This window comes from Diceros bicornis (assembly GCF_020826845.1).
Source record: "Diceros bicornis minor isolate mBicDic1 chromosome 27 unlocalized genomic scaffold, mDicBic1.mat.cur SUPER_27_unloc_1, whole genome shotgun sequence".
In the NCBI taxonomy this organism is placed as follows: Eukaryota; Metazoa; Chordata; class Mammalia; order Perissodactyla; family Rhinocerotidae; genus Diceros; species Diceros bicornis.
Genome location: NW_026690889.1, coordinates 816835 through 830398, shown reverse-complemented (window position 1 = coordinate 830398; position 13564 = coordinate 816835). Strand labels below are relative to the sequence as shown.

Sequence of the window (13564 nt, the reverse complement as noted above, 5' to 3'; positions counted from 1 at the left end):
TAGGAACATCGTCAGGTGTATATGAGATAATACCTACAACACCTGTGGATTGGTGTCACATGTGTCTAATGCTGGCCCTCCCATCTATGTCAGTTCCATCTGTGCAGCCTCCACAAAGCCCCACTCCATACTTCTTCTCACACATCATTGGCCTGAATTTGGTCTGGTCACTCTTATCTGCAAGAAGGGTTAGGAATTTTATCTTTTAGTTTATTGAATTGCCACCCAAAATAAAACTGATTCTCTGTTCTGAATATTAAGGGAGAAGGTGAACAGTGGAAACTACCCGTGCTCTCTCCCTACACTAACCTTCAAGTTGAAGGGGAGGAAATGAACTTTTCAGATGAATCAAGCATGTATTTACCTACCACAGGCTCTCTTTTCTTGTTGTTTATTCATCCACAGAGAACAAGAAGTCTTGTGTCCAAACCAGAATGTATGAGACGTCCACTGCCCTCTGTTCCCAGCAGAATGACCAGAACCAATTTGTTGGCTTTTATTTGCCTGGCCCTTGTAAGTAGATCTGAGAACATTCTTTCTATGTCCTTCATAGAGTGGGTCTGGGAGAGTCTGAGGTTGTAGAGAATTGTAGGCAAATAGCAGGCTCCTGAAAAACTGAGTCAAATTGGAATCTCTGTAATTCAAAGGAGAGTGATATCAGCATCATTGTGGAAGAAGACACCTCCTGTTTTTCTACTCCTGCACTAACAATGCTTTGGCATCCATCCATAGACAAAAGTGCCTTTGTGGGAGAAGTGGGATCCAGCACCATATGCCAAGGGACCCAGAGGGAGTCTCACCCACCCATGCATCTGGTAATAGGCAGACAGACCTCGGTCCCAGCTCTGGACCCTACAGTGGCCCGTGAACCAGCTCAAGCTCCTTTCAGCTGCTGCATGGAAACCCCTGAAAACACTGTCTTAGATCATGACACACAGAGGAGAGGGCCTTTGTGGAAGTCCAGGTTTCAAGAAGAGAAGTTCCAGCCCTCTGTTGGAGCACAAAAATATGAGTGTGGATGGGTTGAAGAGTTTGGGGGCATTGGCAGCTAGGTACTCTTAGAGGGCTTTAAAGGATGTGGATCCTGTAACTGCACTGAGCACTCCATCAAGAAGTCTCCCATGACTTGTGGGGTATGCCTCACCCACGGATCTCCCCAGCTGGCCTTTAGGCACCCCCAGTGCTCTGCGTGCCTCACATACACACACCTCCACCCTAGGGCTTCTTCCCTGTGTATGCTCCCAACAGTGGTGGTTAGAGTGAATTTTGGAGGACAGCTAGTGAGCACGTGCAGAAACTTGGTCCAAATCTGCAGGCCAGAGAGAGACCACAAACTTGAGGTTTCACACAACCTCTGGAATACAAAAGGGAGGCTGTCAGCGCCCAGCCTATTACATCACAGCATCAAGAGAATGCATACAAGCTGGAGAATTCTGCCATTAATGAACAAATTAAAAATGCTGGGATTATACTGGTATAACACATTAAAATACAAATGTATTATTGAAACATATATTAAGTTTAAAAAAATGACATTTCAAATGTTGGAAAAATTAAGTTTGAGAAACCTTGTAGGTGGTCAATAAACATCTGTCCCTCCCTCCCTCTCCAGAGCAGCCATATGTATATGTATAAATACACACACACTCACATATATATATACCCACTGTAAGTTCTATATATAGAGAGATGCATATGTGCATGTGTGTCCACAAACTCTCACACATATATATAATGCATGTACCTATGTATATCATATACATGTATGTATACATGATAGAATACTCACATGCACATGTGTATATCTCTACAATTTCACCTTCAATAAGGTAAATTTCCGGTTTGTATTGACTCTAAATAACTCTGCATTTTAACTTGTTAGGTCTGTTTCGGTTTGTTTTCCCCAAACGTTCTGGTTAGTCCTCTGGGCACTTCTCAATTGGATAACTGTTATGTTTTTCATTTGTTGTTGTGCTTTCATTTTCTCTTTTTAATAAACATATTTGTTGAAATAAGACATACAATCAGAATAGAGCACAAATCCAAGTGTAAAGATTGATAAGTTATCCAAAAGTGTACACATGTGTTAACACTACCCAGGCCAACAAACAGAACATGACCAGTTCTATTTATAGTAGATTATACATGATGTATATAATAGATAATAACCGCAGTTACCTAGATTATTATTTCTCCTTTTCAGGAAGTAGCACACTGAATGGCAATGCATAAAGCAAATTTAGTCATGATGTGGCCTCCTTCAAAAATATAGCTGGATTGGGAAGGTTAATTTTTTTTAGGAATACATGAGTTTAGTTCCAGCAAAAAAGAGACTTGTAAATTTCCTTTCCTGTAATGACCTTGTAAGATTTTTGGAGCAAAGTTAAGCTATTCTCATAAAATGAATCAAAAAGTTTTCCCCATTTTTCCTGTTCTGTGGAAGAGCTAGAGTCAATGTGTATTATTTCTCTCCTGAATGTCTGGTGGAATTTGCCAGCAGAGGTGTTGGCCACGATGAAATGCGGGAATGTTTTAAACATACAGATCAATGCAACAGAACTGAACGACCAGAAATAAACCTATACACCTATGGTCAACTGATTTTTCACAAGGGTGCCAATGGTGCTGTGACAATTGAATAGCTATATGCAAAAGAATGAAGTTAGACCCTAACCTTATCCCATAAGCAAAAGTTTACTCAAAATGGATCATACACTTAAATTTAAGAGCTAAAACTATAAAACACTTAGAAGAACACACAGGCATAAATCTTCATGACCTTGTATTTGGCAATGGACTCTTAGATCTGACACCAAAAGCAGAAGCAACTAAATAAATGAATAAATAAGTTAAACTTCATCATCAAAATTAAGAACTTTTATGCTTCAAAAGACACTATCAAGAAAGTGGAAAGACAATCTAGAATGGGAAAAAATATCTGCAAATCATATATCTAATAAGGACCTTGTATTCGGAAAATATATTAAAAAGCTCTTGGGGCCAGCCCAGTGGTGTAGTGGCTAAGTTCGCGCCCTCCACTTTGGCGGCCCAGGGTTCATGGGTTCTGATCCCAGGCACAGACCAACGTACCGCGTATCAAGTCATGCTGTGGCTGCGTCCATATAAAGTAGAGGAAGACGGGCACGGATGTTAGCCCAGGGCCAATCTTCCTCAGCAAGAAGAGAAGGATTGGCAACAGAAGTTAGCTCAGGGCTGATCTTCCCCACCTCCTCCCCCAAAACAACTTCTTACAATTCAGTAATAAAAAGACAACCCAATTTAAAAATAGGCAAAGAATCTGAACAGATATTTCTCCAAAGAAGATATACAAATGGCCAATAAGCACATGGAAAGATGCTCAGTATCATTAGTCATAAGGGAAATGCAAATCAAAACCACAATAAGATACCACTTCATACCCACTAGAATGGCTAAAATTAACAAGTTAGATAACAAGTGTTAGTGAGAATGTGGAGAAACTGGAACCCTCAAACACTGCTACAGGAATGTAAAATGTTGCAGGCACTTTGGAAAATAGTCTGGCAGTTTCTCAAATAATTAAACATAGAGCTACCATGTAACCCCAGCAATTCTACTCCTAGGTATATATCCAACAAATGGAAACATGTCCACACAGAAACTTGTACATGAATGTAACAGCATCACTCATAATAGTCAAAAGGTGGAAACAACCCAAATGTCCATTGACACACAAACAGATAAACAACATGTGGTATATCCACACAATGAAACATTATTTGGTCATAAAAAAGAATGAGATACTGACATATGCTACAACATAAATGTACCTTGAAAATATAATGCTAAGTGAAAGAAGCCAGCCAGAAAAAAAAACCATATACTATATGATTCTATTCATAGGAAAGTCAGAATAGGGAAATCTATAGAGACAAAAAGTAGCTTAGTGGTTGCTTAGGGATGGGGTAAACAGGGTCAGGGGATAAAGGGATGGTAGCTGAAGGGTTCAGGCTTCTTTTTGAGGTGATGAAAATATTCTAAAATTTACTGTGGTGATGGTTACACACATCTGCGAATACATAAAAAAACCCACTGAATTATAAACTTTATATGTGTGAATTGTATGGTATGTGAATCATATCTCAATAAAGCTGCCTAAAAAATGTAGTAGCCAGCTCCAAAAAAAAAAACATCATAGTGAAGAAAGCAGAATGTAGGGTCAGGGAGCAACATCGCTTTTGTTCATCATTAATCCTTCCTGCCCCTAAAGCCATGCCTGCATGTTTGCAAAAAAAAAAAAAAGGACTAAATGAAGTAGACGAGTGACAGGAAAAAAGCAGAGTAGGAAACCCTGATTTCACCACATGAAAAAAGCACAATTCTACACTATGCAATGTCACCAAAAATTAGACATAAAAATATCCTCACTTATACCTGGACATACAAACTACTAAAAACTAACTTACCAAATAAATTTCTGAAACATCAAATGAGTCTGTGTTAAGGCATCGTTTGAAGAACTTAACTTGTATTAATTGATTTAACCCACACAACCACCCTATGTGGTACATATATAGCTGATCTTCATTATTTACAAGTTCCATATTTGTGAATTCACCTACTCACTAAAATTTTTTTGGAATCCCAAACCAGTATTTGCAGCATTCTCATGGTCATTCGCAAACATGAGCAGAGCAGTGAAAAATTTCAGTCTATCAACACACACGTTCCAGTTGAGGTCAAACAAGGTGACACTCTGCCTTACTTCAGCTCTCATACAGAAATGACCAGAGGATAGAGATGGTAGGGAGCAGTGTGGTGTAATGCAAGAAGCTCCAGTTCTTTAGAGTTCAGGAGAGTTTAAGTCATTTTCCCAAGATCAGAAAGCTAACGAATGGAGGACTGTATGAGCCAAGGACACAAAGTGAAGAAATTGATGGTTGAATGAATTAATAGTTAAAAGGCTAAAAAAAGAGATAAAACGAGATCATAAAAAATACTTAAACCAAAAGAAGAAGAAATGGAGAAGGGAAACAAAAAACAGATGAGACAGAAAACAAACAGTAAGATGACAGATTTAAATCTAACCGTATCAATAATCACATTCAACGTAAATGTTCTAAATGCCCCAATTACAAGGCAGAGACTGTGAAAACAGTGTGGCAGTTCCTCAAAAAGGTAAACATGGAATTACCATATGATGTTGCAATTCCACTCATAGGTATATACCCAAAGAAATGAAAGCAGGAATCACTCATAGGTATACACCCAAAGCACTGATGTGGCATACAGATACTTGTCCACCAATGATCACAGCAGCATTATTCACAACAGTCAAAAGGTAAAAATAACCCAAGTGTCCAAACAAAATGTGATAAACACATACAATGGGATATTAGTCAACCTTAAAGATGAATGAAACTCTGATATATGCTAAACATGGATGAAACTAGAAAACATGCTAAGTGAAATAAGCCAGACACAAAATGCCAAATACTATATGACTCCACTCACCTTAGGTACCTAGAATAGGCAAATTCATAAGACAGAAGGTAGGGGAGAAGGGAGAATGGGGAATTATTGTGTAATGGGTATAGAGTTTCTGTTCAGGATGATGAAAAAGTTACAGAAATGAAGAGTCACAATGGTTTCACAATATTGTAAATGTACTTAATGTCACTGAATTCTAAACCTTATAATGGTTAAAATGGCAATTTTTATGTTACGTATATTTTGCCACAATAAAAAAAAAAAGGGCAGAGATCATCAAACTATAAAAAAGCAAGACCCAAGTGTATGTTGCCTACAAAAACAAACACTTTAAATATAAAGACACAAACAGGCTAAAAGTAAAAGGATGGAAATAGACCATGCTAGCACTAGTCAAAAGATCTGGCTACATTAATATTGGACAAAGTAGACTTCAGAGCAAAGAATATTACCAGGGATAAAGAGGACCACTTTATAACGATAAAGGAGTACATTCATCAAGAAGACATAACAATCGTAAGCATTTATGTACCTAATAAAAGAGCTTCAAAATGCAAGGAGCAAAAAACAATGGAACTAAAAGAAGAAACAGACAAATCCAAAAAATTATAATAGGAGATTTCCACACCCCTACCAATAATTGACAGAACAAGGAGACAGAAAATCAGTAAATGTTGATCAAGTCTTTCATATCCTATCAACAAACATGATAACATTTATAGAACACTCCATCCAATAACAGCAGCACATATATCTTTTTAAAGTCAAAATGAAACATTTACCAAGACCACATCCTGGGACATACAACAAATCAGATAAGCTTTTAAAAGATTCAAATTATGCAAAGCATGTTCTCTGACAGGGGATCTAAATTAGAAATCAATAACAGAAAAAAAGTCTGGAAAATCCCCCAAATATTTGAAAATTAAATAATACTCTTCTAAATAAGCAATGGACCAAAGAAGAAGTCAAAGAGGATATCAGGAAATATTTGTTACTGAATGAAAATGAAAACACAACATGTCATTATTTGTGGCATAGAGTTGAAACAGTATCTAGAAGGCTGTTTATGGCACTCAACACCTTTATTAGAGAAAATGCAATGTACCAAAGCAATGATCTAAGTTTCCACCTTAAGAAATAAGGACAAGAAACGCAAGCTAAACACAAAGTGAGCATAAGAAACAAATAAGAGCAGAAGTTGATGAAAAAGAAAACAGAAAAACAACAGAGAAAAATCAATGAAACCAAAAGCTAGTTCTTTGAGATCAGTCTAGCCAGACTATTAATGGAACAAAAGAGAAAAGACAAAATTAGTATCAGAAATAAGAGAGGTGACATCACCACATTTGCTATCAATAGTAAAAGGATAATAAGGAATCCTATGAACAACTTTTGTCAACACATTTGACTACTCAGATGAAATGGACAAAACCTGTGAAAGTTAAAAATTACAACAGCTCATTCAAAAAGAAATAGATAATCTGAATGGCTCTATATCTACTAAAGAAATTGAATTTGTAGACAAAAAGCTTCCCCCAAAACTTCAGGCCCAGAAAGTTTCACTGGTGAATTCTACCAAATATTTAAGCAAGAAAGAACACCAATTCTAGACACACCCTTCCAGAAAACTGGGGAGGGTATATACCGCGCAGCTCAATCTGAGGCCAAGGTTACTCAAAAACTAAAACTAGACAAAGACATTTCAAGAACACTACAGACAAATATCCTTTTTGAACATAAATGTAAAAACGTAAATGAAGAAATCTTTAGCAAATTGAATCCAACAGTATATAAAAATAATATACCATGACCAAGTGGGATTTACCCAAGGAATGCAAGGCGAGTTTAACATTTCAAAATCAATGTAATTCATCATATTAAAAAACTAAAAACAGAAACCATGGGATGAATTAAAACTATAAAACATCTCTAAGAAAACACAAGAGAGAATCTTAGTGACCTTGGCTTTGGCAAAGATTGTTAAATACAATGCAAAGAGCGGAAATATAAAAAAATATATATAAAACAGACTTCATTAAAATTAAAAACTTCTGTTCTTTGCACTGGTAAGAAGTAAAAAGGTAAGCCACAGAGTAGGAGAAAATACCTGCAAAAGATATATCAACACGTAAGAAACTCTACAATTCAATAAGACATACAACCCAACTTAAAAATGAGCAAAAGATCTGAATAGACACCTTGCTCGAGAAGATATACAGCACGCAAATAAGCACCTGAAAAGATGGTCAACATCATCTGTCATCAGTCAAATGAAAATTAAAATGACAATGAGATAACACTAGACTAGAACGGCTAAAACTCAAAAAGACTAACCAGACTAAGTGCTAGAGAGGGAGTGGAGCAACCAGAACCTGCACACATGCTGGCGGCAATGTAAAATCGTACAACCACTTTGGAAAACAGCTTGGCAAGTTTTTAACTAATCACACACCTACCACACAATTCAACCATTTCACTCCTGAGTATTTTCTCTAAAGAAATGAAAGCACATGTCCACACAAAGACTTGTACACCAATGTTCACACAAGTTTTTTTTGTTTAATAGCCCAAAACTGGAAACAATCCAAATGTTCCTCAATCAGGTGAAGAAACAAACAAAATGTGACACATGCACAACACAGAATACTACTCAAAAATAACAGGAAATGAACTATTGATATATGTAAGAACATGGGCGAATTTCTAGAATAATTATTCTGAATGAAAGTAACTGAGCCAGGTAAAACAAAGAGTACATATTATATAATTCCATGTATATAAAATTGTAGAAAATGAAAACTTATCTACAGAGTCAGAAATAAATCAGTGGTTGACTAACGACAGGCAGCACACAGTTGTAGGGAGGAATAACAAAGGGCCAGAAGGCATGTTTTAGAGGTGACGCTCATTATCTTGATTATAGTGATGGTTTCATGGATGTACACATATCTCAAAATGTATTAAACTGTACACTTTAAATATGTGCAGTTTGTTGTAGGTCAATAATACCTCAATAAAGCTGCAAGAGGAGGAGGAGAGGAGGGGGAGAACAGAGAGACGAAAGAAAAATAAATCAGTCTAGGAGGACCAGGATCCAGAGTTCAGAGAGGGCAGTGAAAAAGGAGGTCAAGAAACAATCAAGGAGCATTCCCTAGAACTGAAGAACACAAGTCCTCAGCCTCAGAGTCAGCCAAGCACCGATCAAAATAAACTGAAATTTTAAAAAAATCTATACCTAAGTACATAATCATGAACACTTAGACTACCAAGGATAAAGATCTTGAAAAAATTCAGAAAGAAAAATAGATCAACTACAAAAGAACGAAAGCAGAACATAGAAATTAAGAGCATGGCCTTCCTGATTTTGACAATGGCTCTGCCATGTATTAGCCAAGTGACCCTGAGTACATTACTTAACCCCTCTGTGCTTCAGTTTTCTCATCTGTAATAGTAATAATAGTAAGTAGTAGTAGTCATGGGGTTGTTATGAGAATTTAATAAATTAATCTATAAAGTGCCTAGAACAGTGCCTGGTATGTGTTAAATACTACATAAGTATCGGTTAAATAAATAAATCACATTAACATTCAACTTCTCATCAAAGGGCCGGCCCGGTGTTGCAACCAGTTAAGTGCTAGCACTCCGCTGCGGCGGCCCAGGGTTCGCCGGTTTGGATCCCGGGCGGGCACCGACGCACCGCTTGGCAAGCCATGCTGTGGCAGCGTCCCATGTAAAGTGGAGGAAGATGGGCACGGATGTTAGCCCAGGGCCAGTCTTCCTTAGCAAAAAGGGGAGGATTGGCAGATGTTAGCTCAGGGCCGGTCTTCCTCACAAAAAAAAAAACTCATCAAAAATACTGGATGACATAAGTCAAAACAGCGAGTTTGGATGTGGAACCGTATAAAGAGGAAAAATAACATTTTCTAATATTAATAATGGTATAGTGAAAAGGTTAATCTCATATATTACTTGTCATAAGCATAAATTGTTGGGAGCTTTCTGGAGAAAAATTTACCACAGAAAAAATTAGCATGAGCTTCAAAATCATTTAAAGTATTTAATTCAGCAATTACACCTCTAGGAACATTCAGAGAGATACATACATAGAGATACGACTCAATCTTAAAAATAGGATACATCAATATGCTGGAATAATGGTTTGCAAGATAAATCAAGTGGAAAAAAATATACCAAAATGTTGAGAGCAGCTCTCTTTATGTAGGAGATTACAAGCAAATTTTGCTTTCATTCCTTATATCTTTCCCTATATTTTTTAGCTTGTTTTTCTACAATTGATATGTATTATTTTTGTAATTAAGTTCAAAATGAATTAATTTTTATACTACATTAAAAATGGTGTTCATCAAAAACATTTAGTCCACATGAAATGCAAACATTATACCATCAAGTGAAAATCAATGTTCATACTTGTATATGGCAAATTATTCCAATTTTGTTTTATTAATATATATGCATAAAATTATTGAGAAGAAATATAAAAAACATAAACAGAAATTATCCATTGGTTTAGGACATATCACTGATAAATGTAGCTTCTTCATTTCTGTCTGCATTTTCTAGTTATTTAAAATGAACCTGTGTGCTTTCATAATCTGGAAAATATATCCATAAAATGCTATCTAAATAAGTCTACCATGTATAAAAATTGCCTGCTTTACATGGAACAGTGAGATAATTCAAATTATATTGCACACAAATTACCATCTTTACCTGAAATGTCAGAAGACATCCACATTAGCTATTATCAGCTGTATCACTCTCATCACAATCACCATGATTTCGTGTACAGCACTAACCTCATTGGTTTATTATCCCCTGCATTCTGTCCTGCATTTGCAGTGCTGAGGAGTTTAACCACTGCAGTGTGAGTTGGAAAGAGAAAGAATATGGAATCGAGGGATTTGCCTTTGTGCTACTTAGTGGCTGAGAGACTTTGGGTAAGTCATTTAACCTCTCTGTGCCTAAGACTCCAAATGTTATAAATGGAGGTCATAGTTTTCTCACTAGTTCAGTTGCAAGGATTAAAATAAATAATGATATAAAAATGAGAACCAAAGTATAATTGAGTGTCACTTATGATTATTTTTATGCATGTTGATTTATGTTCTATCCTGTCTCTAAAGAAATTCTGAGGTGACTTTCACCCCAAAACGTACACAACGAAAACATTAAATCACAAATAGAAATAAATAAATAGAATATTTAAAAAAAGACTACAAAGAGATCAACCATTAGATTAAGAGAATTGCCAAGACTAAGTTTAAGTTTGGCTCCTGAAAGCCACAGTGGTTCTTAGGACTAAAAAATAAAAGGAAGCATACAATTATTTAGACAAAATATGGAGTACTTTTAAAATGATTCTAAAATATATTTTTCAAATAGGATTATAAATCTGGATATCAGCATATTCTGGTTGCTAGGAATGGTTGCTAACAACTCTTTGCTTAACAAAAAGGGAAGTTTCTTATGAATTAAGAAAATGTTCCACAGACTAAATGATGCTGATCCTCAAAAAGAAATTGGAACGAGGGAATCTATTACATTTAGGACCTCTCTCTTACTCATTTCTAGGTGCTAATCACTATCTTATCACAGACACTTAGTCATTTCAAATGAACAGATGGCTAAACTGCAATTTCATGAACAATTTCCCTTAATCCTTTGCTGTATGGCATGGATCACATCCTTGTTCCTTAGACTGTAGATCAACGGGTTCAGCATTGGGCTCAAAAAAGTATAGAAGACTGCAAATATTTTGGACTCCTCTATAGACTTCTCAGATGGGGTCCTTAAGTGCATGCACAAGAGGGTTCCATAAAATATGGAGACTGTTGTCAGGTGGGAACCACAAGTAGAAAAGGCTTTGTGCCTGCCTTCAGCAGCACGGATCTTCAAAATGGCGGCAATAATGAAAAGGTAGGACAGGAGAATAATGAAGAGCGAGCTTAAGAGAGTAAAACCAGCAACTACAAACATTGCCGTCTTCTTGACATAGGTATCAGAGCAGGCTAACATTATAAGAGGAGGGTCAGCACAGTAGAAATGATTGATTTCAAGGGAGCCACAGAAAGATAAGTGAAAAGTCAGCAGTGCCTGAGAGAGTCCATTGAGGAAGCCAAAAGTATAAGGGACCACGACTAGAGAGATACAAATGTTCCTGGACATTCTGGTGCTGTAATGTAAAGGGTTATGAATGGCTACATAACGATCCAATGCCATGGAAGCAAGGATATACAACTCAGTGATCACCAGCGCAATGAAGAGAAGACACTGCATGAAGCATCCAGCATAGGAGATGGTCTTCTGGTCTGAGAGGAAGTTGTGCAGCATATTTGGAGTAATGTTGGAGGAATAACAAATGTCTACAAAGGAGAGGTGGCTAAGGAAGAAATACATGGGCGTTTGGAGGTGAGGATTGGTCCTGATCAGCAGGATCATGCACAGATTCCCTGCCAGTGTGATTAGGTAGAGCACCAGAAACACTCCAAACAGGATCTTCTCCAACACTGGATTGTCTGTGAGTCCCAAGAGAATGAATTCCCTCACTACAGTGTGGTTTTGAGAAGACATTTTCTTATCTCTTGAAAACTGAAAGTGAAGAATTCTCTCTGATCCAGATTCTGCATTTACTCCATTTTTTCCAGTAAATGCATTTCATCATTTAGTCTTTGATCTATTCATCTATTGGGAAGTTACTCTTTTTTCAACAAACACATCACACATTGAAACCTGTCATAATGGAAAACTCCATATTTGGTTTTTTTTTTTTCAAATTTTGTGGGAAAAAAAGCACAAGAATTAAAATCAGATACAAAAAACAACAGGTCCTTGGCATCATTCAAATGGAAAACTGAACCAAGTTGGATTTCTAGCATCCCTCCAGATCAGATATCCTATTTTCCAGATGCAAAATCAAAAATAAATATTCAGTACAGCATTTTCACTTGAAATTCATAATTGCTTGGCTTAATTTCCTTCAGAAGGCATTGAATTAGTAAATTTATCTCTTGACATATGGCTTAGAAGGTACAGAATGAAGAATTGCTCTCTCTGCTTTGTAAATTCACCCACTCCTTTATTAACGTACGCTACAAAGATTGATTTTTTTTACTGTTCCAGCTTCTGGGTTTATAGCAGTGAGTGAATTCCCCATCCTCGTGGAGCATACGTTGTGGGAAAAGGTACCGATGTTAAACACACAGATAAAGATGGATAACATGTCAGTTAGAAGCAAACACTATGAAGAAAAATGGAGGCTGGGATGCTTTTAGATGGCCATTCAAAGAAAGACCTTTCTGAGAAGCTAGAATTTGTGCAGTAAATAAGGAATACAAGTATCTGGAGAAGAATGTGAGGTTTTTCTGTCCCCATTTTATGTGCAACTAACACATATGAAAATATTTATCTAGGGAAATACAGATCATGTTTAAATATGTCCCTGGCTCCCACCTGGAGCCACTCTCTCTCAATTCTTTGTGAAAATAAGATACAGCTGGAAAAATTGTACCTCAGAATTGCACCATAAGGATACTTTTATCTAGTTTTCATGTATACATCAGAAGAGATTGCATATAATAATTAATTTTTAGCGATGTCATGAAATATTAACATATGAATAGAAAAATCAAGTAAAATTGATAAAAATAATTTTTCAACATTGGTGGGATATTAATCTGCACAGAAAAGAACAAGCATATTTTTAGTGAACAAATGTATAAAATGACCTACCTGTATAAGTTGACTTCCATATTTTGTAAAAATGATGGGAGAAGACTTATAATGTATTTCTTGGTTACATTCTCTAGGCTATTTTAAAAACAATTCTAAAACATCCAAATAAAATAGTCTTTTTTCCTCAAGAGTATAACTTTATTTTGGTGCTTTGAGATCCTAGATTCTCCTTTGAGGCCAAAATTTCTACCTTACATCTGTGTACGCTGCTTGGTACCGAGTGCGTGAGATCTTTAGCACAGATAGAGAAATTAGTCATCATCTTTAATAATATGGAAGGAGGGAAACATGGGTAGATAAGTTTTGTATTTTTGGTATAGTAAAGATGAGAGGATTCTCA

At 36.5% G+C, this 13564-nt stretch overlaps 1 protein-coding gene across 1 annotated transcript; it reads right to left on the bottom strand.

The window, feature by feature from the left end:
• Positions 1–11130: 11130 nt before the first annotated feature.
• LOC131401948 (olfactory receptor 5M10-like) lies at positions 11131–12115 on the bottom strand. The gene has a single exon (XM_058536996.1). The coding sequence runs from the start codon at positions 12061–12063 to the stop codon at positions 11131–11133; it is 933 nt and encodes a 310-aa protein (XP_058392979.1). The 5' UTR covers positions 12064–12115.
• Positions 12116–13564: the final 1449 nt, after the last annotated feature.

What these genes read in the sequence shown, in the direction of transcription:
- LOC131401948 (XM_058536996.1), bottom strand. Translation starts at nt 12,063, where the DNA reads ATGTCTTCTCAAAACCACACTGTAGTGAGGGAATTCATTCTCTTGGGA.